This window comes from Panthera tigris, chromosome C2, assembly GCF_018350195.1.
Source record: "Panthera tigris isolate Pti1 chromosome C2, P.tigris_Pti1_mat1.1, whole genome shotgun sequence".
Taxonomy (NCBI): domain Eukaryota; kingdom Metazoa; phylum Chordata; class Mammalia; order Carnivora; family Felidae; genus Panthera; species Panthera tigris.
This window is the reverse complement of record NC_056668.1, coordinates 5957050-5982512: the sequence shown is the minus strand read 5'-3', so window position 1 is coordinate 5982512 and position 25463 is coordinate 5957050. Positions and strand designations below refer to the sequence as shown.

The 25463-nt window shown below is 44.5% G+C and overlaps 1 protein-coding gene across 3 annotated transcripts in view; it reads left to right on the top strand.

Annotated features, from left to right (window-relative positions):
* The window catches only part of IGSF5 (immunoglobulin superfamily member 5), a 51557-nt gene that overhangs the window by 5236 nt on the left and 20858 nt on the right, over positions 1 to 25463 (top strand). For all 3 annotated transcript variants that reach the window (XM_015541240.2, XM_015541241.2, XM_042956811.1), the window contains 2 exons: positions 12492 to 12809; positions 18019 to 18318. In XM_015541240.2, coding sequence (XP_015396726.1) covers positions 12492 to 12809; positions 18019 to 18318 — 618 coding nt within the window. The remainder of the gene's footprint in view (positions 1 to 12491; positions 12810 to 18018; positions 18319 to 25463) is intronic.

The window sequence follows — 25463 nt, the reverse complement described above, 5'->3', positions numbered from 1 at the left end:
GGGCCCAGGCTGTGGTGTTAACGCGTATTTGAGGGCAAAGATGTTCAGAAACCCCCGACTCATAGTGCGCAGTGTGAGGTGTTTAGTAGGCGCTTGATAAGCCCTGGTTTGTGGAGAGGAAAACACCAGCCCTGTCGCGTAGAGCTTGAGGACTTGTCCAGGGGCTGGCAAACCACGCTCAGCACTCATTTGAGGGATAAGGCTCCAACGTGGCTATTTCAGCCACGGTTGCAAAAATCTCTTCTGGCAGTTTAGCGGGGAGCTGATGTGCTGTGGGGTCTATGGTTTTTCTGGGACATTTTCCCTGAAGTTGTGTTTGGAACAAAGGGGAGGCTTTGGTGGAGGCCTGGAGATGGCTGTTCCAGGAGGGGAGAGTGTTATGGGCTCATTCGAATGCCCCCTGGGGGATGGGGTCCATTGCTATGGACTGAGCACCTCGGATGCTTCATCTTGGAAAGTCTGGGGGTAGAGACACCTTCATTTGTAGACTTTAAATAGCTGAGAGCAACCTCCATGCACACTCAAAGGGTTCCTGCCAGTCCTCTCCTCTCTATCTTGCCCCAGTGCAATGGATTATTTAGAACTCAACACCCTTATTTATTCGCTCAGTGAATATTGACTGAGGGCCTGTTATGTGCCATTTAGTTGTAGGCATTGTGATGTGGCAATGAAAAAAACCAGGCATAGTCCCTGCTAACAAAGCACTTAGAGCCTCGCAGGGGAATTAGGCACTTATTGGTAGAAAAATCAATATAAAGTTGCCATTGTGACAATTGCCTCAAAGATTTGAAAGCCAAGACTGGCATGCCAGACTGATCACTGCCCATGCAAAGGCCCTGGGGCCAGAAAGAGTTGGTGAGTTTGATAAATTTAGGGTAGTCTGGTGGCTGGAAGGTGAAGTTTGGGGCCAAAGGAAGTTGATGGGAGACTAAGTGAAGTCTTAAGAGGATAATGTTAAGGGTTATCTGGTCTTTGTCCAAAATGTATATGTTTAAAATATTTAAACTAAGTCTGAGTGTGGAGGTGGGTGGTAGGGGTGTCTGAGCATGCTGGTGTGCTGGCTGCCGTGTGAACAGCAGTTCTGGGTGGTGGTGGCACAGCGGTGACACTCGAGCTTCCTGCCATCATCAGTGGGACTCTGCAGGTGCCTCAGAACCGCCCCCCCCCTTGTTTCTCAGTTCCCTTCTGACTGTCCTGACTCCCATTTTCTCAGCTGCCTCACCAAAGCGTTTCTCTGCTGCCAGATCCCCTGCATTTCCCTTTCTCCCTTTTGATTTTAATGGTCTGCTTCACTGTTTCTTTGCGGTGTTCAGTAAGAGGCAGGGGAAGGCGAGGGGTCTGCAGGTGCAGTGAGGGAGGCGGGAGGACAGTGGGAGAACAGAGGGGTCTGGCCTCCGACCTCCCATCAGGGAGACATCCAGCTGCTCCCCCAGGGAGCTGGGAAAAAAACCTTCGCAGAAAGCCGGTAGGATGCGTGTTTGGGGTCCATTTATGGAGGGCCAGGAGGAGGCACGGAAGTGCTACTGTTGGGTGATTTCCATCTTGCAGGCAGGAGGATGCAGTGAGTGGACGAGATGTCTGGTCCTCGCTGGCAGCCAGTCAATCATTCACGGAGGTGCCTGGTGGAGTAGGATCCTGGCAGGAGAGGAAGCAGAGGGAGGGGGGCTGCCGATGTGGGAACTGGAGAGTGTGAGTGTGAATAAGAATCTTGCAAATGGACAAACTCCCGAGTTGGGTGACCACCACAGCTGGTGGCCCAGGGGAAGTGTCTGGGAGGTGGGGAGGGGGGTGGGGGGGGACACTGATCTTTCTTGTGGCTCTGCCCCGATTTGCCTGTTCGCTGTACAGAGTGAAAGGGGAACAGAGGGAAGAGGAGGATTTGTGTTTGGTGAAAGGCCTCACTGTCAATTTTCTCGTATTTGTTCTGTGCAGGGCAGGGTTACACAACCCGCAGCTGATAGGCTTCAGGGAGAGGAAAGGGGCTCCAGGACCTCGCATTATCAGGGTACAGCTTCTGAGTCAGGAGGCAGGGCTGAAGGCGAGTTTACCTGTGGCGGTAGCCAAGACCGCTGGGGACGTGCTGTCCGGGGAATGTAGTGCTGACGATTTGGAGCCTCCTGTTTAATTTATTAGAGGTCAGGTTCAAACTCCAACAAGAGTTTCCATTTGTTCTCCCTCCCTCTCACCTCCCACCTGCAAAGTAAGGTATGTGGCCTGCACGTTTTGTTGGTCACAGGTGCAGTCTGGTGGCTCGGAGCAAACAGTGTTCCAGAGTGAAATAATCTCTCTACCTCGCACTAGGCAGTGAGGGAGCCATGGTTTCAGATGGGTCTGCGTGTTCCGTGGGAGCCCTTAGATGGCGCTCCTGGCAGGGCGGGCTTGGGTCTCAGCCACCTTGGTGCTCCCCACACCTGAGCCACTGGGCTCTGTCCATTTAACTCCCACCGTTCTGCATCAGGAGTAGGGGGAGCGTGCTGTTGTCTCCCTGTGGAGTGGGGAGAGCTCGTCTCTTTCCTCAGGGTGTAGATTTGGTTGTTTCCTTCCTTCTGTCCTTCTGAAGGTGCAGTTCAGGGCTCGTGGAAAGAGCCAAGTCAGCACAGAGGCCGTGACTTTCCCTGGGGGATCATTTTTGACTTGTCTTCCTCAGGCTTTTTTCTTTTTCTAAAATCCCAGATCAAAGGGATCCTTGGATTAGAGAGGCCTGCCCCGGGATAAGGGAGGATGGCCAATAGGAGTTGTTATTTAGAGTCCCACTTTCTCTCTTTTCCCACCATGCCCAGAGACAAAGGAAAGAATAACCGTCATGTTTATGCAAACACAGGAATAGTCTTAGCTAATTGTGATCTTCCCTCAGTTCTGCCTCTTTGCAGCCTGTAGGTCTCTTTTCAGGACCCTTTTCTTGACCTAGACCCTGGCTGCCTTGCCCCCTGGTCCTGCTTGCCTCCGGGGCTGTGCAATAGTTCTCGCTCTCCCATTAACCTGTCCCTGCGGCAGACCATGCATTCTGGGTACTCAGGTGATGCGTTAATGTGTTAATGTGTGTCTGCCGTGTCCTGTCTTACGACTTTACCATATGAAGTTGGAAGGAGAGGTGGCTGCAATGATTTGGGGGCACTCAGGGTATATGGCAGGCTGCCTGGTGGACCCACAGGAATCCTACAGCTGCATAAGGTAGGAGGAACCCGTTGCAGTCTTACTGGTGTGGTGGGCAGGGCTGAGGAGAAACCACAGGGTCTGGTCTGCTTAGGGGTCTGTTTGCTATAAACTCTGAGTGAGATCAGAGGGGGCAAGAGTGGGCAAGAGTGGGCAAGAGTGGGAAGGTGTGAGTGTGGGTTCCAGCTCATCACTGTGATGGCAAGTCCTGGGATATTGCTTACCTTCATTTATTTGTTTAAAAAACCAGAAGTGAAAAGAGGGGCATGAAGGATTTGGAAGACTACCCTTTGCCGTGGAAGTTCTATGTCGAGTTGTTATTATTATTATTATTATTATTATTATTTTATTGACTTCTTTTATTTTTTATTTTTTAAATTTACATCCAAATTAGTTGGCATAGAGTGCAACAATGATTTCAGGAGTAGATTCCTTAGTGCCCCTCCCCCATTTAGCCCATCTCCACTCCCACAACCCCTCTGGTACCCTCAGTTTGTTCCCCATATTTAGGAGTCTCTTCTCTTTTGTCCCCCTCCATGTTTTTATATTATTTTTGTTTCCCTTCCCTTATGTTCATCTGTTTTGTCTCTTAAAGTCCTCATATGAGTGAAGTCAAATGATTTTGGTCTTTCTGTGACTAATTTCACTTAGCATAATACCCTCCAGTTCCATCCACGTAGTTGCAAATGGCAAGATTTCATTCTTTTTGATTGCCGAGTAATACTCCATTGTGTATATATACCACATCTCCTTTATCCATTCATCCATTGATGGACATTTGGGCTCTTTCCATACTTTGGCTATTGATGATAGTGCTGCTATAAACATGGGGGTGCATATGTCCCTTCGAAACAGCACACCTGTATCGCTTGGATAAATGCCTAGCAGTGCAATTGCTGGGTCGTAGGGTAGTTCTGTTTTTAGTTTTTTGAGAAACCTCAATACTGTTTTCCAGAGTGGCTGCACCAGCTTGCATTCCCACCAACAATGCAAAAGAGATCCTCTTTCTCCCCATCCTCGCCAACATCTGTTGTTGCCTGAGTTGTTCATGTTAGCCATTCTGACAGGTATAAGGTGGTATCTCATCGTGGTTTTGATTTGTATTTCCCTGATGATGAGTGATGTTGAGCATTTTTTCATGTGTCGGTTGGCCATCTGGATGTCTTCTTTGGAGAAGTGTCTATTCATGTCTTTTGCTCATTTTTTCACTGGATTGTTTGTTTTTTGGGTGTTGAGTTTGAGAAGTTCTTTAGAGATATTGGATACTAACCCTTTATCTGATATGGCACTTGCAAATATCTTCTCCCATTCTGTCGGTTGCCTTTTAGTTTTGCTGATTGTTTCCTTCACTGTGCAGAAGCTTTTTATTTTGATGAGGTCCCAGTAGTTCATTTTTCCTTTTGTTTCCCTTGCGTCCGGATACGTGTTGAGTAAGAAGTTGCTGCAACCAAGATCAAGCAGGTTTTTGCCTGCTTTCTCCTCGAGGATTTTGATGGCTTCTTGTCTTACATTGAGGTCTTTCATCCATTTTGAGTTAATTTTTGTGTATGGTGTAAGAAAGTGGTCCAGGTTCATTCTTCTGCATGTTGCTGTCCAGTTTTCCCAGCACCACTTGCTGAAGAGACTGTCTTTGTTCCATTGTATGTTCTTTCCTGCTTTGTGACAGGTTAGTTGGCCATACGTTTGTGGGTCCATTTCTGGGTTCTTTATTTTGTTCCGGTGATCTGAGTGTCTGTTCTTGTGCCAGTACCATCCTGTCTTGATGATTACAGCTTTGTAGCATAGCTTGAAGTCTGGGATTGTGATGCCTCCTGCTTTGTTTTTCTTTTTCAAGATCGCTTTGGCTATTCGGGGTCTTTTGTGGTTCCATACAAATTTTAGGATTATTTGTTCTAGCTCTGTGAAGAATGCTGGTGTTACTTTGATAGGGATTGCGTTGAATATATAGATTGCTTTGGGTAGTATCGACATTTTAACAATATTTGTTCTTCCTATCCAGGAGCACGGAATGTTTTTCCATTTCTTTATATCTTCTTCAATTTTTTTCATAAGCTTTCGATAGTTTTCAGTGTATAGATTTTTCACCTCTTTGGTTAGATTTATTCCCAGGTATTTTGTTTTTTTGTGCAACTGTAAATGGGATCGATTCCTTGATTTCTCTTTCTGTCGCTTCATTGTTGGTGTATAAGAATGCAACCGATTTCTGTGCATTGATATTATATTCTGCAACTTTGCTGAATTCATGAATCAATTCTAGCAGTTTTTTGGTGGAATCTTTTGGGTTTTCCATATAGAGTATCATGTCATCTGCGAAGAGTGAAAGTTTGACTTCCTCCTTGACTATTTGGATGCCTTTTATTTCTTTGTGTTGTCCGATTACAGAGGCTAAGACTTCCAAAACTAGTTGAATAGCAGTGGTGATAGTGGACATGCCTGTCTTGTTCCTGACCTTAGGGGGAAAGCTCTCAGTTTTTCCCCATTGAGGATGATATTTGTGTTGGGTAGTTCATATATGGCTTTTATGATCTCGAGGTATGCTCCTTCTGTCCCTACTTTCTTGAGGGTTTTTATCAAGAAAGGATGCTGTATTTTGCCAAATGCTTTCTCTGCATCTATTGAGAGGATCATATGGTTCTTGTCCTTTCTTTTATTGATGTGATGAATCACGTTAATTGTTTTGCGGATATTAAACCAGCCCTGCATCCCAGGTATAAATCCCATTTGGTCGTGGTGAATAATTTTTTTAATGTATTGTTGGATCCAGTTGGCTAATATCTTGTTGAGGTTTTTTGCATCCATGCTCATCAGGGAAATTGGTCTATAGTTGTCCTTTTTAGTGGGGTCTCTGTCTGGATTTGGAATCAAGGTAATGCTGGCTTCATAGAAAGAGTTTGGAAGTTTTCCTTCCATTTCTATTTTTTGGAACAGCTTCAAGAGAATAGGTGTTAACTCTTCCTTAAATGTTTGGTAGAATTCCCCTGGAAAGCCATCTGGCCCTGGACTCTTGTTTTTTGGCAGATTTTTGATTACTAATTCGATTTCCTTACTGGTTATGGGTTTGTTCAAATTTTCTATTTCTTCCTGTTTCAGTTTTGGTAGTATATATGTTTCTAGGAATTTGTCCATTTCTTCCAGATTACCATTTTATTGGCATTTATTTGCTCATAATCTTGTCTTCTTATTGTTTTTATTTCTGTTGTGTTGGTTGTGATCTCTCCTCTTTCATTCTTGATTTTATTTATTTGGGTCCTTTCCTTTTTCTTTTGGATCAAACTAGCTAGTAGTTTATCAATTTTGTTAATTCTTTCAAAGAACCAGCTTCTGGTTTCATTGATCTGTTCTACTGTTTTTTTTGGTTTTGATAGCATTAATTTCTGCTCTAATCTTTATTATTTCCTGTCTTCTGCTGGTTCGGGGTTTTATTTGCTGTTCTTTTTCCAGGTCTTTAAGGTGTAAGGTTAGCTTGTGTATCTGAGATTTTTCTTCCTTCTTTAGGAAGGCCTGGATTGCTATATACTTTCCTCTTATGACTGCCTTTGCTGCATCCCAGAGGTTTTGGTTTGTGGTGTTATCATTTTCATTGACTTGCATTCATTGACATCCATATACTTTTTAATTTCCTCTTTAACTGCTTGGTTAGCCCATTCATTCTTTAGTAGGATGTTCTTCAGTCTCCAACTATTTGTTACTTTTCCAAATTTTTTCTTGTGGTTGATTTCGAATTTCACAGTGTTGTGGTCTGAAAATATGCATGGTGTGAACTTGATCTTTTTGTACTTACTTAGGGCTGATTTGTGTCCCAGTGTATGGTCTATTCTGGAGAATGTTCCATATGCACTGGAGAAGAATGTATATTCTGCTGCTTTAGGATGAAATGTTCTGAATATATCTGTTAAGTCCATCTGGTCCAGTGTGTCCTTCAAAGCCGTTGCTTCCTTGTTGATTTTTTGTTGAGATGATCTGTCCATTGTTGTGAGTGGGGTTTTGGAGTCTCCTACTATGATGGTATTACTGTCGATGAGTTTCTTTATGTTTGTGATTAATTGATTTATATATTTGGGTGCTGTCACATTGGCACATAAATGTTTACAATTGTTCGGTCTTCTTGGTGGATAGAACCCTTGATTATGATATAATGCCCTTCTGCATCTCTTGATACAGTCTTTATTTTAAATTCTAGATTGTCTGCTATGAGTATGGTTACTCTGACTTTCTTTTGTTGACCATTAGCATGATAGATGGTTCTCCATCCCCTTACTTTCAATCTGAAGGTGTCTTTAGGTCTACAGTGGGTCTCTTGTAAACAGCATATAGATCGATCTTGTTTTCTTATCCATTCTGTTACCCTATGTCTTTTGTTTGGAACATTGAGTCCATTGATGGTTAGAGTGAGTACTGAAAGATATGAATTTATTGCCATTATGATGCTTGTAGAGTTGGAGTTTCTGGTGGTGTTCTCTGGTCCTTTCTAATCTTTGTTGCTTTTGATATATATATATATATATATTTTTTTTTTTTTTTTCATCTTTTCTTCCCTCAGAGAGACCCCCTTAAAATTTCTTGCAGGGCTTATTTAGTGGTCACAAACTCCTTTAGTTTTTGTTTGTCTGGGAACCTTTTTATCTCTCCTTCTATTTTGAATGACAGCCTTGCTGGGTAAAGAATTCTTGGCTGCCTATTTTTCTGATTCAGCACACTGAATATATCCCGCCACTCCTTTCTGGCCTGCCAAGTTTCTGTGGATAGGTCTGCTGCAAACCTGATCTGTCTTCCCTTGTAGGTTAGGGACTTCTTTTCCCTTGCTGCTTTCATGATTCTCTCCTTGCCTGAGTATTTTGTGAATTTGACTATGATATGCCTTGTTGATGGTTGGTGTTTGTTGAATCTAATGGGTGTCCTCTGTACTTCCTAGATTTTGATGTCTGTATCTTTCCCCAGGTTAGGAGAGGGTTCTGCTATGATTTGCTCACATAACCCTTCTACCCCTATTTCTCTCCCTTCCTCTTCTGGGACCCCTATTATTCTCATGTTGTTCCTTTTTCATGAGTACTGATTTCTCTAATTCTTAAATCGTGCTCTTTTGCCTTAATCTCCCTCGTTTTCTTGGCTTCGTTTTTCTCTATAAGTTTGTCCTCCATATCGCTGATTCTCTGTTCTGCCTCATCCATCCTTGCCGCTGCTGCATCCATCCGTGATTGCAGCTCAGTTATAGCATTTTTCATTTCATTCTGACTAGTTTTTACTTCTTTTATCTCTGCAGAAAGGGATTCTAATCTATTTTCGACTCCAGCTAGTATTCTTATTATCATGATTCTAAATTCTGGTTCAGCCATCTTGCTTGTATCTGTGTTGGTTAAATCCCTGGCTGTCGTTTCTTTGTGCTCCTTCTTTTGGGGTGAATTCCTTTGTTTTGTCATTTTGAAGGGAGAAAAGGAATTAATGAGGTAGAAAAATTGAAGTTAAAAAATTAAAGTTAAGAAAATATTAAAATGAAACACACACACACACAGACACACATACACACACAAATCGAATAGATGATGCTAGATCCTAGGTGTGTTTTGGTCTGGGTGTTGAAAGTGGTTTGACAGATTAGAGAAAAAAAAGGGGGGGTGGAAGAAAAAAAAGGAAATCGTTTGAGAATTTGAAAAAATGAATACACTGAAGTGGGCTAAAATGAGATGATGGGGGTAAAATAGAATTGGAAAAACTTTACACAAAATTAAAGAATATAGTAGGAAAAAATTAAAGAAAAATATTTTAAATAAACATTGAAAACAATGAATTTTTTCTTTTTCTGTATTCAAGAAAAAAGAAATGAAAAAGAGAAATAAGAGAGAAAAAAAAGAACTCGCTGGAAAATTTGAAAAAGTGAATACACTGTAGTAGACTAAAATGAAATGATGGAAGTAAAATAGAATTCACAACAGTTTACATAAAAGCAAAAAATATAGTAGAAAAACTAAATAAAAACATTTTTCATAGAAATTGAAAGTAAAAATGAATTTTTTCACTTTCTGCATTCAAGAAAAAGGAAAGAAACGAAAAAGAGGAAAAAGAAAAAGAAAAAAGAAAGCAAGGAAATCGTTTGCAAATTTGAAAAGGTGAATACACTGAAGTAGACTAAAGTGGAATGATGGAAGTAAGATAGAATTTGATAAAATTTACACAAAAGTAAAAAATATAGTAAAACAATTAAAGAAAAATATTTTTAATAAAAATTGAAAATAAACATGAAGTTTTTCTCTTTCTCTATTCAAGAAAAAGAATAGTGTAAAAGAAAAGAAAAAAAAAGAAAATTGAATAGATGGGCCTGCTAACAGATTGAAATAGGACTGAAATCACTTCATTTTCCCCTAAAAGTCAGACTACGTAGTGCTTTATAGTCTATAAACTAAGTAGGCGGCGAGGTTGGCCCGGTTGGGCGGGGCTCCGTGCAACAGCTCCGCTCTCCACTAGATGGCGCTGCTCAGCCCACTGGGGTGGAGTGTTGAGGGGCTCGTAGGTGCGTATGTGCCTGCGCGGCCGTGGTAAAAATGGCGCCAGCCAGCTACCCGGTCTGTTCTCCCCATCAGCAATCGCGCATCCGTCCTCTGTCTTCAGCTCTCGTCCACTCCCCGCTTTTCCACTCTCCGTGACCAGGCCCCAGGCAGTACCTCTCTCCCGGGTTTTGTCCCAGATGCGGCTGTTTTCCCCGGCCCCTTACTTCCCAAGGACCCGGCTTTGACCCGCTCCGCCCGTCTGCGGGAGGGTCTCACCGAGCAATGGCCGAGCGAGCCACGGCCGAATGTCGGCTGCAGCCAGGAATGCCCACTGGACCCTGCTGTTGCCGGTGCCCCGAGACTGCGGCCAGGTGCCACCCTGCCCCATAAAAAGTTTGTGAGATAGTGTAGCAGCAGAATTTCAGGGATTATGGAAGATCACAACACACATCTGGCACCAGGCTTTACCCTTAACAACCTTGTTCCGGCACCAGCGAATTTGGCCGTTTTCCGGGGCCTGCTGGGACCAGGTGGCTTCAACGGTCTCCACCAAATGTCCTTCCAGCAGTGGAACCACTTCTCCCTGTGTGGCCCGAGAACCTCCCGGACCCCACTCTGTTCCTGGGGATTCACCTTTCCCACCAGAGCACCTCCAGGTATGGAGCTGTGGAGTTGCAGACTCTACGCTCCCCTTGTTTACAGTCTTAATGGAATTTAAACCCTCTCCTTTCTCCTTTCTCCCTTTTCAGTTTAGTCCCTGCGGCTGTTTCCAATTTTCCACTTTCTCTCCAGCTGCTTTTGGGGAGGGGCTCTTTTTCCGTATTCTCTGCCCCCTCCCCCTCCCAGTCTCTGTCCTCTCCCTGCCTGCAAAGGCGGCTTCCTGCCCGCTGCCGGCTTCTCTCTCCCCACGTTCACCTCTCCGCGCCACGTACCTGCTGAGTTCTGTGGTTCAGGTTGTGCAGATTGTTGTATTAATCCTCCAGTCAGTTTTCTAGGTGTGCAGGATGGTCTAGTGTTGTTCTGGCTGTATTTCATGGATGCGACACACAAAAAACTTCCATGCTGTTCCGCCATCTTGGCTCTTCTCCTGATGATTATATTTCAATGCAAGGGTTCCCAGCCCTCCTCCTCCTCGTCCTGGTCCTCAGGCGGGGCACAGGCTGCTCACCCTCCTCATCCTCCCTCCTCCCCTTCCTCCGGCCGGGTGCGGGCTGCCGTCCTCCCTATATCAAATTATTATTACAAACATGGGAAGCTCTTAAAAGCCCTGGCTGCCAGTTGGCTCCTCTAAGGCGGTTAGAACATCTGTCCTAAATGGACAAAAGATTTTTCTTGAGGTCTTCCAGTGCCGAACATGCTTCATCCCCTGTTATCGTGATTCCTTTCATGTGAGCTGGAGAGCCCTTGGTGTCCACTGTGTGGAAGACCAGTTAGAAATTGTCACTCCAGGGTCACCGGGGTGGCTCAGTTGGTTAAGCATCTGACTCTTGATTTTGGCTCAGGTCATGATCTCAGGTTCATGAGATCGAACCCCGCGTCGGGCTCTGCGCTGATAGGACAGAGCTTGCTTGGGATTGTCTGTCTCCTTCTCTCTCTTCCCTCCTCCACTCGCATTTACTCTCTCTCTGCCTCTCGAAATAAATACATGAACTTAAAAAAGAAAAACAAGTTGTCACTCCAGGTGAAACCGGCATTATGGTGCATCTGGGGAGCCAAGGGTTGAATGTTGTGGGGAGTGTGAAAGAAACAATTCTACTTAAATCTACACCACTCTTGGCTTATCTTACAAAATCAACACATTCCTTCTTGCAGGTTATATGCTCATGAATGTTTACTGAGTGTTTGAGGGTCACGCTTAGGGCTTGACATGGACTGTCATATTTGGTTTTTGAAACAATCCACTGTGGTGCCAGTGCCCTTGTTCTGTGGCTGAGGCGAGTGGGACATGGAGAAGTTGAGATAATTTGCCCCGTGAGCCAGGAGCCCCACCTGACAGTCCACGGGCTTCTGCTTTTGAGCCACCTGCCTGTCTGCTGGAGTTTTGAACCCAACACTAGATATGGCGGGATTTTTTTTACCAGCCTGCCAGAAGCATTGCTTGATTGTTCTCGTCATTACGGGAACCCACTCCCCTATCCTTCTGCCTGCTTTCCCTCTTTGTATTTCCCCACCCGTGTCTCTTCTGGTCCTTAAGAGGAGAGGCACGGAATCAATGATAGTACAGTTCTCTTGATACTTGGCGACTGGCTTACCTATCACTCCACGACCGTGTACTCAGATGCAACGTTTGTCTCTCTCCAGCTGGACTCCTTCTCTCTCAACCTTGTTTATCCTCCACCCCTCGACACTGTCCTAAGGATTCCATCTGGGGGCTCTAAGGAGTGCAGGGGCATGCAGTGGGCTATGATCTCAGCATGCTGGGGTCCCCATTCTCTTCATGAAGAGAGACTGTTTTCCACCTTCCCCTCTGAGCCCCAGGATTTCCACGGGGGTGGAAATCAAAGACCCTGCCCAACTTCCTTGGAGGATAACTCTCGTTTCATAGGGAAGGTGAAAACTTGCCTCAAATAGACCCGGGAGCTCTCAGGGCCAGGCTGGGATCGAGGTAACATCGCTCTGGAGGTAGAGGAGCAGTCTTGCTGGGAGGCGCTCTGAGATGTGGAGGGGGCGGATGGAAAGGAGGGATGCGTGGCTTCCTGTCCACCGGGGAGACATGGTGTTGGGACCAGGAAGACATGGAGTCTGAGCCACTGGCCATCCAGAGGCCACGGCTGGTGAATACAGAAGGGTTAAACCCTACCTTAGACTTACACAGATTTGTTCACTTACCGCCTTGAAACACCGGTTGCCTTCCAGCTTCTGGATCCAGCTATCAAATCATAGAAGGTCCCAAGAATGCAACGGTGCTGGAGGGCTCGGAGGCTCGCTTCAACTGCACGGTCTCACAGGGCTGGAAGCTCATCATGTGGGCTCTGAACGGCACGGTGGTTCTGAGCATCACGCCCTCAGAGCCCATCATCACCAACGACCGCTTTACCTCTGCGAGCTACCAAGAGGGCGGCAACTCCATCTCTGAGATGATAATCCATGATGTGCAGCTCCGTGACGCGGGGCACATCAAGTGCAGCCTCCAGAACAGTGACCGCGATGCATCCGCTTTCCTTTCAGTGCAAGGTGGGTGCACAGGTGGCTCTGAGCGGAGCAGGTGGAGGCGGCTGCGTTGGATGCCAGGGGCACAGGAGGACCCTGCACGCATCCAGGGTCTGCCCTCAGCGTGTTAGGCTTAGAAGTATGAATGCCTGTTGTTTTGTTGTTTGTTGTTTCTTACCCCAATTCTTCACCGAATCTCTTTCTGCCCTTCTTTCTGTTTCCCCTACCTCATCTCTTCTTTCCTTTCTCTTTTCTTTCACTAAGACTCTTAAAGACAGGTCTTATCACTTTCCCATCGCTAGCCCACCGAGAGCTTTTGTGGACATACACCCCAGATTCTCCCAGGCCGGTTGTGGCCACTGCTCTTTGATTTAGGAATAGTTGCCCATCACTGCCGTTTCTCTAGTGTTTTATATACTTGCCGCTCTTTCCTCGCCTTATGTCACGTATGCACTTTGAATCATGATTTTTTTACCCTTTTCCTCTTTCCAGTTGAGTTCTCCCAATCCTTTACTCTTTCCTGCCCCCAGCGGTTCTTGTAGTCAAAGGTGGGTGTTCACTAACTATACCAAACATTTTAGGGAAAAGAGGAAGCGAAATTTATCACAAGGGATAGTTTATTTTTCATTTTCAGAGGTAATTTTGAGGTGCTCTAAATCATGGTATGTAGTGAAAAGAAAAATAAAAGGATGCTTTACAAGAATTCAGAACATCTTTATCAAAGTTTAATCACCTTGCAATTCGTAAAATGTAATTATATGGTATTTGTAGATGCATTGGAGCTAGTTGAGCTCCTGATTTCTGTGGCAGCATTTCTTAAGAAAACCACGTCGTATTTTGAAATTTTTTCTTATGTCTATTTATTGGCTTGTCTAGGAGAAATTTCCAAACATTTGATCTGTGTTCATGTTGCATCAAATCCAGTTTGATAACATTTGGTAGGAATGCAGGTTTACCTATTTCTACTTGCTTTTTTTTTTCTTTTTTTACTTAGCCAAAATGTTGTCCCTTTACTTTTATGTGTCTTTAATTTTATATGGCTTAATGATATTTTCAAAATAGTGATTTTTATGAGATTACCTGGATTATTGGCTTAGTTTGCATGACCAGATTCTTACCATAATGATTTGTGGCATATGGGAAAGAACACAGGAAAAATGGAATCAAAGACACGAGTTCTGGGTTCGCTGTCATCAGTTACCAACTTAGTGACTCCTGAGGTGGCCCGACTTCTTCATCTTTAAAAGAAGGATAAGGCTCCCCCGCCCCACCTCACAGGTGTACTGTGAGGGTCAGACGAAGCAGTGACTGACGATGGCTTGAAGACCCCAAAGTCCTGTTTGATTCAATTTATCGCACGTGGAGCTGGGAGCCAGCGTGGGCTGGTGGTTCATAATGCAGGCTTGGGAGCCTGAATGCTAGGTTCAGATTCCAGCTGTATCACTTGCTAACTGTGTGACCTTGGCCGTTATTTAATGACTTTGTGCCCTAGTTTCCTCATCAGAGGGTTGTTGTGGGATCAACTGCGTAGGTCCAATAAAGTCTTTACAACAGCACTTGGGTCATGGCCATCTCCGTACGGCCAATCGCATTCCTGATAGGAGCACACCATTGTGTTGGGCATCTGGAAATGCACTCAAAGGTGGATAGAAGAAGACAGAGTCCTGTCCTCAAGGACCTCCCGGGAAGAGTAGACCATGCACATGCAGGGATAACATGAGTGGCCTGGAGATGCTGCCAGGTGCTGTGAGGGAGACAAGTTCAGGTTTGAATTGGGAGGGGAGATAGAGAAAGAGCAAAGCCCGTACAGACGACTCCGTGTTGAGGTGCCCTTCTGTGCTTCGAAGGTTTGGGGATGCTAGGCCAAGGGGGGAAATGAGAGAGGAGGGGGACACCTGGATCAAGGACACAGGGCCAGAGGCCTGACTTAATCAATATGTTCATGGCACATCAAATTCATAGATCCATGTGTTTTTATAGCAGCTTTGCTCACAGCTCCACATCTATAAAGTTGTCTGTGCCTAAACGTGCATTTTTGTCGGTTGGCAATTACCGTAGCTTTTAGTTTTGCTACACATGGAAGATTAAGCATTTGGGATGATAAATTCTTTCCCAAGGTCATGCGGAAGGAACCCACAGACCGGCCACCGAACTTGGTCGTATTACCTGGGTTCCAGTGGTCTGAATGGCTCTTTGTTCCCAGAGGAACAAATGTTCTCTAAGCAACAGGATCTCTTTCAAGGGAAAAGAATCTTGAAGAAAGAGGAAACATCCATGTTATTTTTAAAATGGTTTAGCTGAAGATTTATTTTTTCCAGCTCATGTATCAGCAAGAAAAAGAGAGCTTACATAGCTCCCTCTAGAGTCATCTTAGATCTGTGTGAATGCTACAGTCATCACCTTTGTATAGAGCGTTCATTGCGCTATGCGATAAGCTTTGTGAAAGCCAGTGGGAAAAGTTGAATCACAAATATGTGTAGAGAAAGGAAATGCTTCCGGTTGCTGCATTTGTCCATCCATTGCCAAGTCTGCCCATTAAATCACACACCAAATTCTAGACCCCTTGTATTTCGAGGGCCAGTAGACTTGAGTTCAAGATCGTCCCTTATTAATTGAGGCAATACCGCTCCTTCCAGTTTCTGTCATCTTAAACCTCTCCACCAAATGAAACAGTGAGTGGAGAAGAAGGAATAAGTACAAAACCCTTTACATGTAAGGAACAGATCTATTTCCCTCGCATTGTTGCGTTTACAGTAATCCCTGCATTAGCAAACAGGCTTTACTTACTCCGAGAGACTATTGAGGAAAGGAATGGTTGGAAATTTAACATTTTAGAGTAAGAAGAGCTTTCAGAACTGACCCAGTTCCATCTAGTTTGGGAACTGTTGGGCATCCCCTAGAACTTTCAGGGTCCGTAAGGTCACGACTGCTTCCATTATAATACTAACATGTGAATTGCCTTTCCTACACTCATTTCACTTGTGCCCACAGGATGTCTTTCCCAATAACTGATGTATAATGATACAAAGTCATGCAAAAGTGAAAGGTCAATTAAAGCGCCAGATAGAGCAATGGGTTTGTATGTCAAAGAGAATGAGAGTTCCTTTATATAGTTTCAGTTTCCACAGTGCAACTACCCTGTAAGAAATCACTGCTTGCCAAGTGTTGGTACAATATCAAGGAACATACGTGATTATTTGAAAAACCTTCTCACTGTTTCACCTATATATCCATGGGAGGTCAGATTTATTTATTTGTTAAAAAAATTTTTTTTAAAACGTTTATTCACTTTTGAGAGGCAGAGAGTGAGCAGGGGAGGGGCAGAGAGAGAGAGGGAGGCACAGAATCCAAAGCAGCTCCAGGCTCTGAGCCGTCAGCACAGAGCTCAATGCGGGACTCGAACTCATGATCTGTGAGATCATGACCTGAGCTGAAGTCGGAGGCTTAACCAACTGAGCCATCCAGGCACCTCCATGTGAAGTCAGTTTTAAAAATATACTCCAGTAAAGCCATTTATTGAATATATTGCAACAGCTTGAATGCAGAACCAGATATGAGAATCCAGCTAGACGTTAAAGAGATTTGCAGAAATCTAAAACAATGATATTCTTCTCAATAATTTATGTTGGGTTAAAAACACAGGTGTTTTTCATCATAATATGGTAATCCACGGTGACATGTAGTGATTTGTCATTGTTATTTTAAATATCTTTAAAAATAAATATTCTAATTTCAAGTATGGTAAATATTTTTTAAAGTTTATTTATTTATTTTGAGAGAGGGAGAGAGTGAGCGTACAAGCAGGGGAGGGGCGGGGGGGAGAGGGGGGGGAATGAGAGAGAGAGAGAGAGAGAGAGAGAGAGAGAGAATATTCCAAGCAGGCTCCATGCTGTCAGCACAGACCTGATGTGGGCCTTGAACTCAGGAACCATGAGAGCATGACCTGAGCCAAAATCAAGAGTCAGATGCTTAATCAACTGAACCACCCGGGTGCCGCTCAAGTATGGTAAATATTGATAGAACACAAACAAAATGTCTTTGGAGTCCTCAGTGGTTTTTAAGAGTACTGAAACAAAAACATTTGAAAACCACTGATCTAGTCAGATTGTTTCATCTGACCTTTAAAAACAGAGTGATTGCCCAGGTGAGGGCAATTTGAGAACTGAGGGTTTTTTTTTTTAAATGTTTATTTATTTTATTTTGAGAGAGAGGGAGAGTGCAAGCAGGGGAGGGGCAGAGAGAGACACACACAGAATCTGAAGCAGGCTCCCAGCTCCAAGCTGTCAGCACTGAGCCCGATGCAGGGCTCAAACTCATGGACCTTGAGATCATGACCTGAACCAAAGTTGGCTGCTTAACTGAGCCACTCAGGTGCCCCGAGACTGAGTTTTTGATTCTTAGTCCAGTGTTCTTCCCATTATATTATACAACAGGGAGGATATTTTAATTTGGACGCTTGGATGTTTCACTAAGGCTGTGTCTTTACCGGAGCCAATCCTCAGGTTATTTTATTAATATTAGCACACACAAGTCCTATTTTCGTATAGGTTGTTTATAGTGTGAACATTGACATATGCAGGTAGGCCATTCATAAAAACCGTAAGGTTTTTAATTTATCTATTATATTCTGGTACATAATTTTGGGCAATTGTTATAATTATATTAGATTTGATTTTGAATTCATTTGCAACTGGAAAAACATTTTAAGGAAATACTATAGGAAGTTCTGTTTAGAAACGTATGACCCCCCAAATAAAATGAAATGAATCTGACTGACCAAAGGCCAGGAGCAACTTGCTTCCCATGACCCCGAGATACGTTCTCCTGACAATGGAAAGAATGTATAAAGGTTTTTCCCTTTTTGTTTTTGCTCCCAGGAGAGCCCAGGACAACTTTGCAACCTCACTTGAGTGACTGAGTAGCCTACTCTGGCAGGCACACTTGCCCTCTCTTTCCCATAGAATTCATATTCTCCTGGATCCCGATTTTTATTTATTTATTTCCTCTGGAATTATATGTTCTCTGGTGAGCAACCTCCCCTTCTTCCATGAACCTGGCAGGTCTAAATAAAGACACAGATCAAACCTGAGTTAAGGTTCTCGATACAGACACAGCCAGTTTGGCCTCGGGAAGATGGCTCTCATGAAATGCGATCCAAGGGGAAAATTAAAGACAACCTGGAACCAACAGAGGTATGGTCACCCCTTTGGAACATTTCTCTTTTCTTCTTTAGTTATGGGGGCGTTGCTCATTCCCGGAGGCAACCTTGTAGTCGCGGAGGATGAACCTTGTAATGTGACTTGCCACGCATGGGGCTGGATCCCGCCCCCAGGTATTTCCTGGGATATCGGCGTTCCCGTGAGCCACTCGAGCTATCATTCCGTTCCGGAGCCCAACAATACCCAAAGTGCAGTGAGCGTCCTGACTCTCACACCACAGGGCAACGGGACTTTGACTTGTGTGGCCACCATGAAAGGGCTGCATGCCCACAAGTCTGTAACTGTGAATCTTACTGTGGTTCAGCCTCCTTTGGGTAAGTGAAGACCTTTTGCTTTATATAAAATAAAAATATTGTTGCATGCTTTTATATTTCATATGGGGTGCTCTCAGTCAACAATGCCTAGGAAAATTGTATGGTGACCTTGATTTTAGGTAGGGATGGTGATGGAGACAAATTAGTGTCAGCTTAATGATGCCGCAATTCCACTTACTTTTAAATTTCATCTTCAAGTGTCTCTCTTTTTTTTTCATGTTTATTTTTGAAAGAGAGAGAGAGAGACAGAGCGTGAGCAGGGGAGGGGCAGAGAGAGAGGGAGACACAGAATCCGAAACAGGCTCCAGGCTCTGAGCTGTCAGCACAGCGCCCGACGCGGGGCTTGAACCCACGAACTGTGAGATCATGACCTGAGCCGAAGTCAGAGGCTTAACCAACTGAGCCACCCAGGCGCCCCAAGTGTTTTTATTTTTGACTTCCTTATGGAAACCATTAAGAACCTTGACAATTATCATAAAACACATCAGGTTCAGGGATAAACACTTGAAGTCAGTGTTTCTCTGTAGCTTTTATCTGTTGTTCCAGTTTGATCCCATCCTCTTGGCCAGTATGGGGCAAGCTCTTCTAATATTTGAGGAGGGTGTGCAGGCCCTCTTGGATTCCTTCCAATCTTAGTAGCATATGGTTTCTTTCTTTCTTTCTTTCTTTCTTTCTTTCTTTCTTTCTTTCTTTCTTTCTTTCCTTCCTTCTCTTTCTTTCTTTCTTTCTTTTCTTTTTCTTTCTTTCTTTCTTTCTTTCTTTCTTTCTTTCTTTCTTTCTTTCTTTCTTTCTTTCTTTCTTTCTTTCTTTCTTTCTTTCTTTCTCCCAACAAATCTACAGTGTATTTGAAGGCACCACGTCTTATATTTTAAAAAATATAACTAAAAACTCAACTAAATGACATAAATTTAGAGTTTAGATTCCCAAGAGAACCTACTGTAGGGTCCTTGGCATACCAAAAACTCTAACCACACAGCCTACAGGGCTGCAGAGCCTGCTTGAACTCTGTCAGCCTGGAACAAGAAGTAAACGTGGGACCAGGACTGGAGATCAACTTTCAGTCTTTCATTTTGCAAAAGAGGACTGAAAGGGAGGCCTAGAGAGGTGCTGTGCTCTGGGTGGGGCAGAGCAGGACCTAGAAGCCAGGTAGGGGTTCTCTCTTGGTCCAAAGAGTTTCCCACTACAAAAACACCTTTACTTGAGATCTTCCAACGTTCAGAACAAAGTTATAGCCAGAGAAAGATTGATGATGAAGAAGAGGAAGAAGGAGAAGAGGAGGAGGAGCAAGTGGAGGAAGAGAAGGAGCAAGAGGAGGAAGAAGAAGAAACACAGCATTTGCCAAGTAAAGGCTCTGTTTTAAGTGCTTCTCAGATGTTAACTGAATTAACATGCACAGCAGGTCTATGAGTGGACCCTGTTATTACTTCTGTTGCAGAGGCGAGGTGACAGGGAAATAGTATGGTTTGGAATTTGCCCGTGTCCACAGAACTAGTAAATGGCAGAGATGGCCCTGCTGGTCTGTCTCCAGAATCTGCTCACCTGTCAGCTCTGCGTTTCACTTGTGTGGGCATGTGGGCAGCCACGTGGGGGGATGGGAGAGTGTCCTATGGCTTCCATAACAGTGTTCCACAAAGTGGGTGGCTTATACCAGAGAAATATGTTATGTCACAGCTCTGGAGGCTGAATGTCTGAGATCAAGGTGTTGGTAGGCCTGGTTCTTTCCAGGAACCATAAGGGAATGATCTCTAGGCCTCTCTCTTAGCTTCTGGTATTTGCTGGTGGTCTTTGGTGTTTCTTGGCTTGTAGAAGTAGCAACCTGACTTCTGTTGTCATCTTCACAGGATGCTCTCTCTGTGTGCTTGTCTGTGTCCAAATTTCCCCTTTAAAATTTTTTAAAAATTTATTTATTTTGAGAAAGAGAGAGAGACAGGGAGAGAGAGAGGTGGGGGAGGGGCGGGGGGGGGGGGAGAAAGAGAGAGAGAGAGAGAGAGAGAGAGAGAGAGAGAGAGAGAGAATTTCTAGCAGGCTCCACACCGTCAGCACAGATTCTGATGCAGAGCTTGAACCCATGAACTATGACATCATGACCTGAGCCAAAACCAAAAGCTGGATGCTCAACCAACTGAGCCACCCGGGTGCCCCTAAATTGCCCTTTTTTATAAGGACACCACTCATATTGGATTATGGGACCCATCCTATTGAGTATAACCTCATCTTAACTAAATTGCATCTGCAATACTCTGTTTTCAAATAAGGTTACATTCTGGGAATACTGGGGGTTAGTACTTTAACACATGAATTTTAGGGGGACACAAGTCAACCCGTCATCACAGATGATGTCTCCGTGAACCTATAAAAAGCCAGTCAGAGACTAACCTGTGGTCAGTACCAACAGTTCTGTGCTTTGCACTGTGGGGATTGGTCCTTGGTGCAACGAGCACAAGCTTGTCCCACCATTGCTAAAACTTTGCCTCTTGTCTCTGATTCAGATGCTCCCAGAGACCAGGCAGACAACAGAAACGAAAGCATAAGTGAATACATGTGTCAGGTAGAAGATGGAGTGGAGAGGCCCATTGGGAACCAGACATCATGCTCCATCCACATGGAACAGCTCTATCAGTGCCAGCTGGTTGTTGCCAATGGGAAAGGAGATCCAGGGCTGGCAGATCTCTGACCTGGATCTGGTGACTATCAATGCTTTTGAGGGTGAAGGACACCGAAATCTGTGTTTCTTTGGTTTTAAGTCAAGATTAATTTATTTTAGCTTATTAAATTCAAGGGAATTTGGCTTGTTCTCTGCTAAGACGATGTAAGAAGATAAAACGAGAATTCAGGGGCGCCTGGGTGGCTTGGTCGGTTGAGTGTCTGACGTCGGCTCAGGTCATGATCTCACAGTCCGTGAGTTCGAGCCCCGCGTCGGGCTCTGTGCTGACAGCTCAGAGCCTGGAGCCTGCTTCCGATTCTGTGTCTCCCTCTCTCTGTGACCCTCCCCCGTTCATGCTCTGTCTCTCTCTGTCTCAAAAATAAATAAAAAAAGTTTAAAAAAAAAGAAGATAAAACGAGAATTCAAACCCAGCTTGCTTTTCTGTCTCCAGTTTATTATTTTGAACAACTAAAACCTTTAGAAAAATTGCAAGACCAGTACAATGAATACCTGTGTGCCTTCGCCTAGATACAACAAATGTTAACATTTTGTCCTGTTTGCCCCTCTCTCAGCTTTTTCTTTTTGCTGAGCCATTTGAGAGCTTCTGTTAAATAAATACCTAAATACCTTGGCATGTGTATCATAAGAACAAAGGCATTCTACTTAACCACACATGATGTCGTCAGCAATCAGGAAATATAATGCTGACACAATACTATTATGTAATATACAGCCCATATTCACATTTCCCCAAGTATCCTTTATAGTGATTTTCTTCTCCAAACCAGTATCCAGTCAAAGACCATGCATTGCCTTTGGCTGTCAGGTGTATTGTTTCCTTCCCTTACTCTTGAATGGCTCCCTCACCTTTTCTGTCTTTCCTGATATAAACCTATTTTGATTTGGGGCTAAATATTCTTGGCAAGCCATGGGTATTGTCATGTGGGCACATGATGCCGATTTTCTCTATCATTGGTAATGAATTTGGTCATTTGGTTAATGATTTCTCTGTTGTAATGATACCTTTCTCCTTTATAATTAATACATAATCAACGTATACTGTATGAATGTCTCATTTCCTGGCAGTCTTTCACCTCATAGCTTTTGTGTTCATCAATAAGTCATTGCCTAAATCTGTTGCTTCTATGGTGGTTGTAAAAGAATGATTTTCTGGCTCCATAATTTTTCTATATTTGTTGGTTGGTGGTCTTCTGTAAAGAAGAGACTTCTTTTGCCTTTTTTTCCTTTTCCTTTTCTTTCTTTTTTTTTTAAAACAGTTTTAGTATGGACTCCTTTTTATCTAATACACTATTATCTGCTCCTGTCATTATTCATTTTGATGTTCAGGTTGCTCCATATTTGGCTAGTGGGAATCCCTTCCAGCTGGTCTAGTGTCCTTTTTGACATGGCCCGTAGTTTTTGAGTAGTCAGCCTAGTAAGATGATGTTCTGAAGTCCCTATGCATTTCACCTCTTCTACCTGGAATCAGCCATTTCTCCAAGGAGCCAGTCCAGCTTGCTTTGAAGCTATTTAAATATGGTAAAGTATGGTCCAGGCTTTGAAAGGGAGGATTAAAAAAAAAAGAAAGTTCCATTAGCCCCAAATGCAATGAAATCGACTGTTGAAACTGCACATCTTAACAAGGTAACACTGCAACAGAGCTCTGGTCTGATGGATCATGCCCCAGAGAAATGGATTTTAGAGATTCGCTTGCCTGCAAAGCTTTTCTTTTGTAGGGAAGGGTAAGGAGCACTTAATTTCCGTTGATCAGGTTTAATTCAGCTGAGGGCCTCGTAAACTGGGACTGGGGGAGTTAGGCCTTAGTTACGGCAGCTGGGGTCCCCGAAGCCTCAAAGGGAAGCCCAGTGGGCGCCTTGCAATGAGTCTTACTTTATGGGACTCATTTGGAAAAGGGTAATTTGTTTCTAAATTATTCATCAAGATCCAGAGCAGCTGGCGGCTGGCTGCGTGTTGTATATTTTATGCAAGTTTTAGTAGCTGAAGACCTCATTACAGCGCGGGCTGCTGGTGCGTGGGAGGCTTCCAGAAACACAGCCAGCGGTCCGGAGAGCCCAGAAGCAGCAAGCCTGGGCTGTGCAGGCTTCTTCAGGAATCGATAAGCATCAGTCCTGCCACCCATTTCCTTCTAAAAGTGCAAGAAGTCTTCACTTCTGGAATAGTCCCTGTAAGTCGTGGCAAGAATGACAATGGCCGTTTAGGAAGCCTGTAATTAGTTCAAGCCAAATAAAACCCTCACTGACTCCTGAAAGAGAAGCATCCTGAAAAGGGTACTGCTAATTTTTTTTTTTTTTTTAAAGATTGATTTTCTCGATTCCAGAAGCAACATCGCATTGCAGACACACGGACGTCCGGAAGCGAGAGCCCCTCTCACAACCCCCCTTCAGATAAGCGCTCTCAGCCCTCTGTGTGCCCAGCTGCCTGGTTTCCTCTGTTTTCTTGCTTGGTGTGCAGGCCAGTGAAGCGTTCCAACAAAGCAACATTGTTGGGACAGGGGAGCACCCGGTAGAGTGTAGTGATTCCTGGTTATAATCTTAGTTTTGTGGGGAGTGGTGATTTCGACGGCCCGGGAGTGGCAGTCCTGGGTCACAGCTCTGGCTCCCGCTATGTGATTCTGAGCAAGTCACTGACTTCGGAGCTTAGTCTTCTTGCCTGTTAAATGAGAAGCAGAAGCATAGAGCAGAAGTTCTCTTTCCTGGCTGCCTGTTAGCCTCCAGGAGCTTTGATGCACATGGTGAATGCTCAGGGCCCATCCCAAAGGTTCTGACATAATTGGTTTGTGCGGAGCCTGGAAATGGACATTTTTAAGAAAGCCCCAGTTGACTGGGCAGTCAGAACTGGGGGCTCCTGCACAGGGAAATCTTGAAGGCCTTGCCTCCTGAGCCAGCTTCATTAGTGCTGTTATCCACACAGACGTGGACGCCAGAGAGCCTGGGGCTCAGATTCCCAGCTTGCCTGCTGTGTGACTTCAGGCGAGTTACTTAACCTCTCTGTGCCTCAATTTTCTCATCTGTAAAACAGAGATGATAATAATATCTACCTCACGCAATTGTTATTGGTGTCAGAAGTAAGCGGGTTAAAACGTCTAAAGTGCTCAGGACAGTCCCTGCTGCAGAGCCCAAGGGCAGGAGGGGGGGCGGCTTTTATCACTTGTCTCATTGATTCAGAGATCTCCTGTGTCCCTTCCAGTCAGCAGAGGAGCACCTTTTCACATGCCGCTGGTGACATTTTGTATCGATCCAATTGTTTTCGAGAAATTCAATAGGCCCTTTTATTTTTTTATTTAAAAAAAATTTTTTTTAACGTTTATTTATTTTTGAGACAGAGACAGAGCATGAACGGGGGAGGGTCAGAGAGAGAGGGAGACCCAGAATCTGAAACAGGCTCCAGGCTCTGAGCTGTCAGCACAGAGCCCGACACGGGACTCGACCTCACAGCCAGTGAGATGGTGACCTGAGCCAAAGTTGGACACTTAACCGTCTGAGCCACCCAGGGGCCCCTCTATAGGCCCTTTTAAAACCCAGAACATTTCTGTGAGAGCATCTGGGAAGAACTGTCTTCCTTTTCTGCTCAGATGGGTAAAGGACAGCCTTGAACCTGAGATTAAAGGTGCACAGGAAATTCAGGATTGCGGCCGTGACGTGCACAGTTGTGTGAGGGAACATAGGGCCGAAGGCAAGCAGTGCTCAACTTGGACATCGTCTTCCTTGGTCGCGAGGTGCACATGTGCGTCCTTTCCAGCAACTCTGTCGTTCACCTTGAACCGATTACATCCACATCCTTTGCTAGGACATACGTCAGGGTCCAGAACCTACCTGGACTCCCCATTTCCTGTAAGACCTGGGCTGCAGCTTCCCAGAAGGATTCTTCCAAATTGGACACAACACAAATAGACAAGAGTCACAGCACCGGGTTTTCTCCTGTTCTGAGAGACAGAACCGAGCCTGTTCTGGTTTTCTGTTGTCCAGCATTCACTGAGTGTCTTTGTTCCACGTGTCTTATCTGTACAATGGAGGATTATGGACAAGGTCATACCAAGATGCTGTGCTTTCTGCCCACTCTCATGCTTTCCATCAGTAGATGACCATTATTTATTTTTCTTCCAATCCACTGTAAATGTACCATTTAAAAAGCATCACACTAAGACGTCTATGATATATATGCCTGTGTGCATTCATATGTATGTCATATATGATAAATTAAAAATTGTTATTCAAATAGGAAAAGTTCTTCTGTGTAGCTCCAGTACCAAATTACCCCCCCCCTCGTGGTGCATGCACCATGCTGTCTGGGGGGGCCCACTGGAGTAGAGGGAGAGCGAAAGTCTTCCCTCGGTGTGAAACCCCAGGGGAGATTTGACCCCCAGTGGAGGGTGGTCACAGCATATAAGAAGCAAAAGAACAAGCCGTGTGCCTCCTGTTACCAGTCGCTGTTTTGGTGAGAGTTTTGGGCTTTTAGGTGAGTGCAGGCAACACTTTGCTGA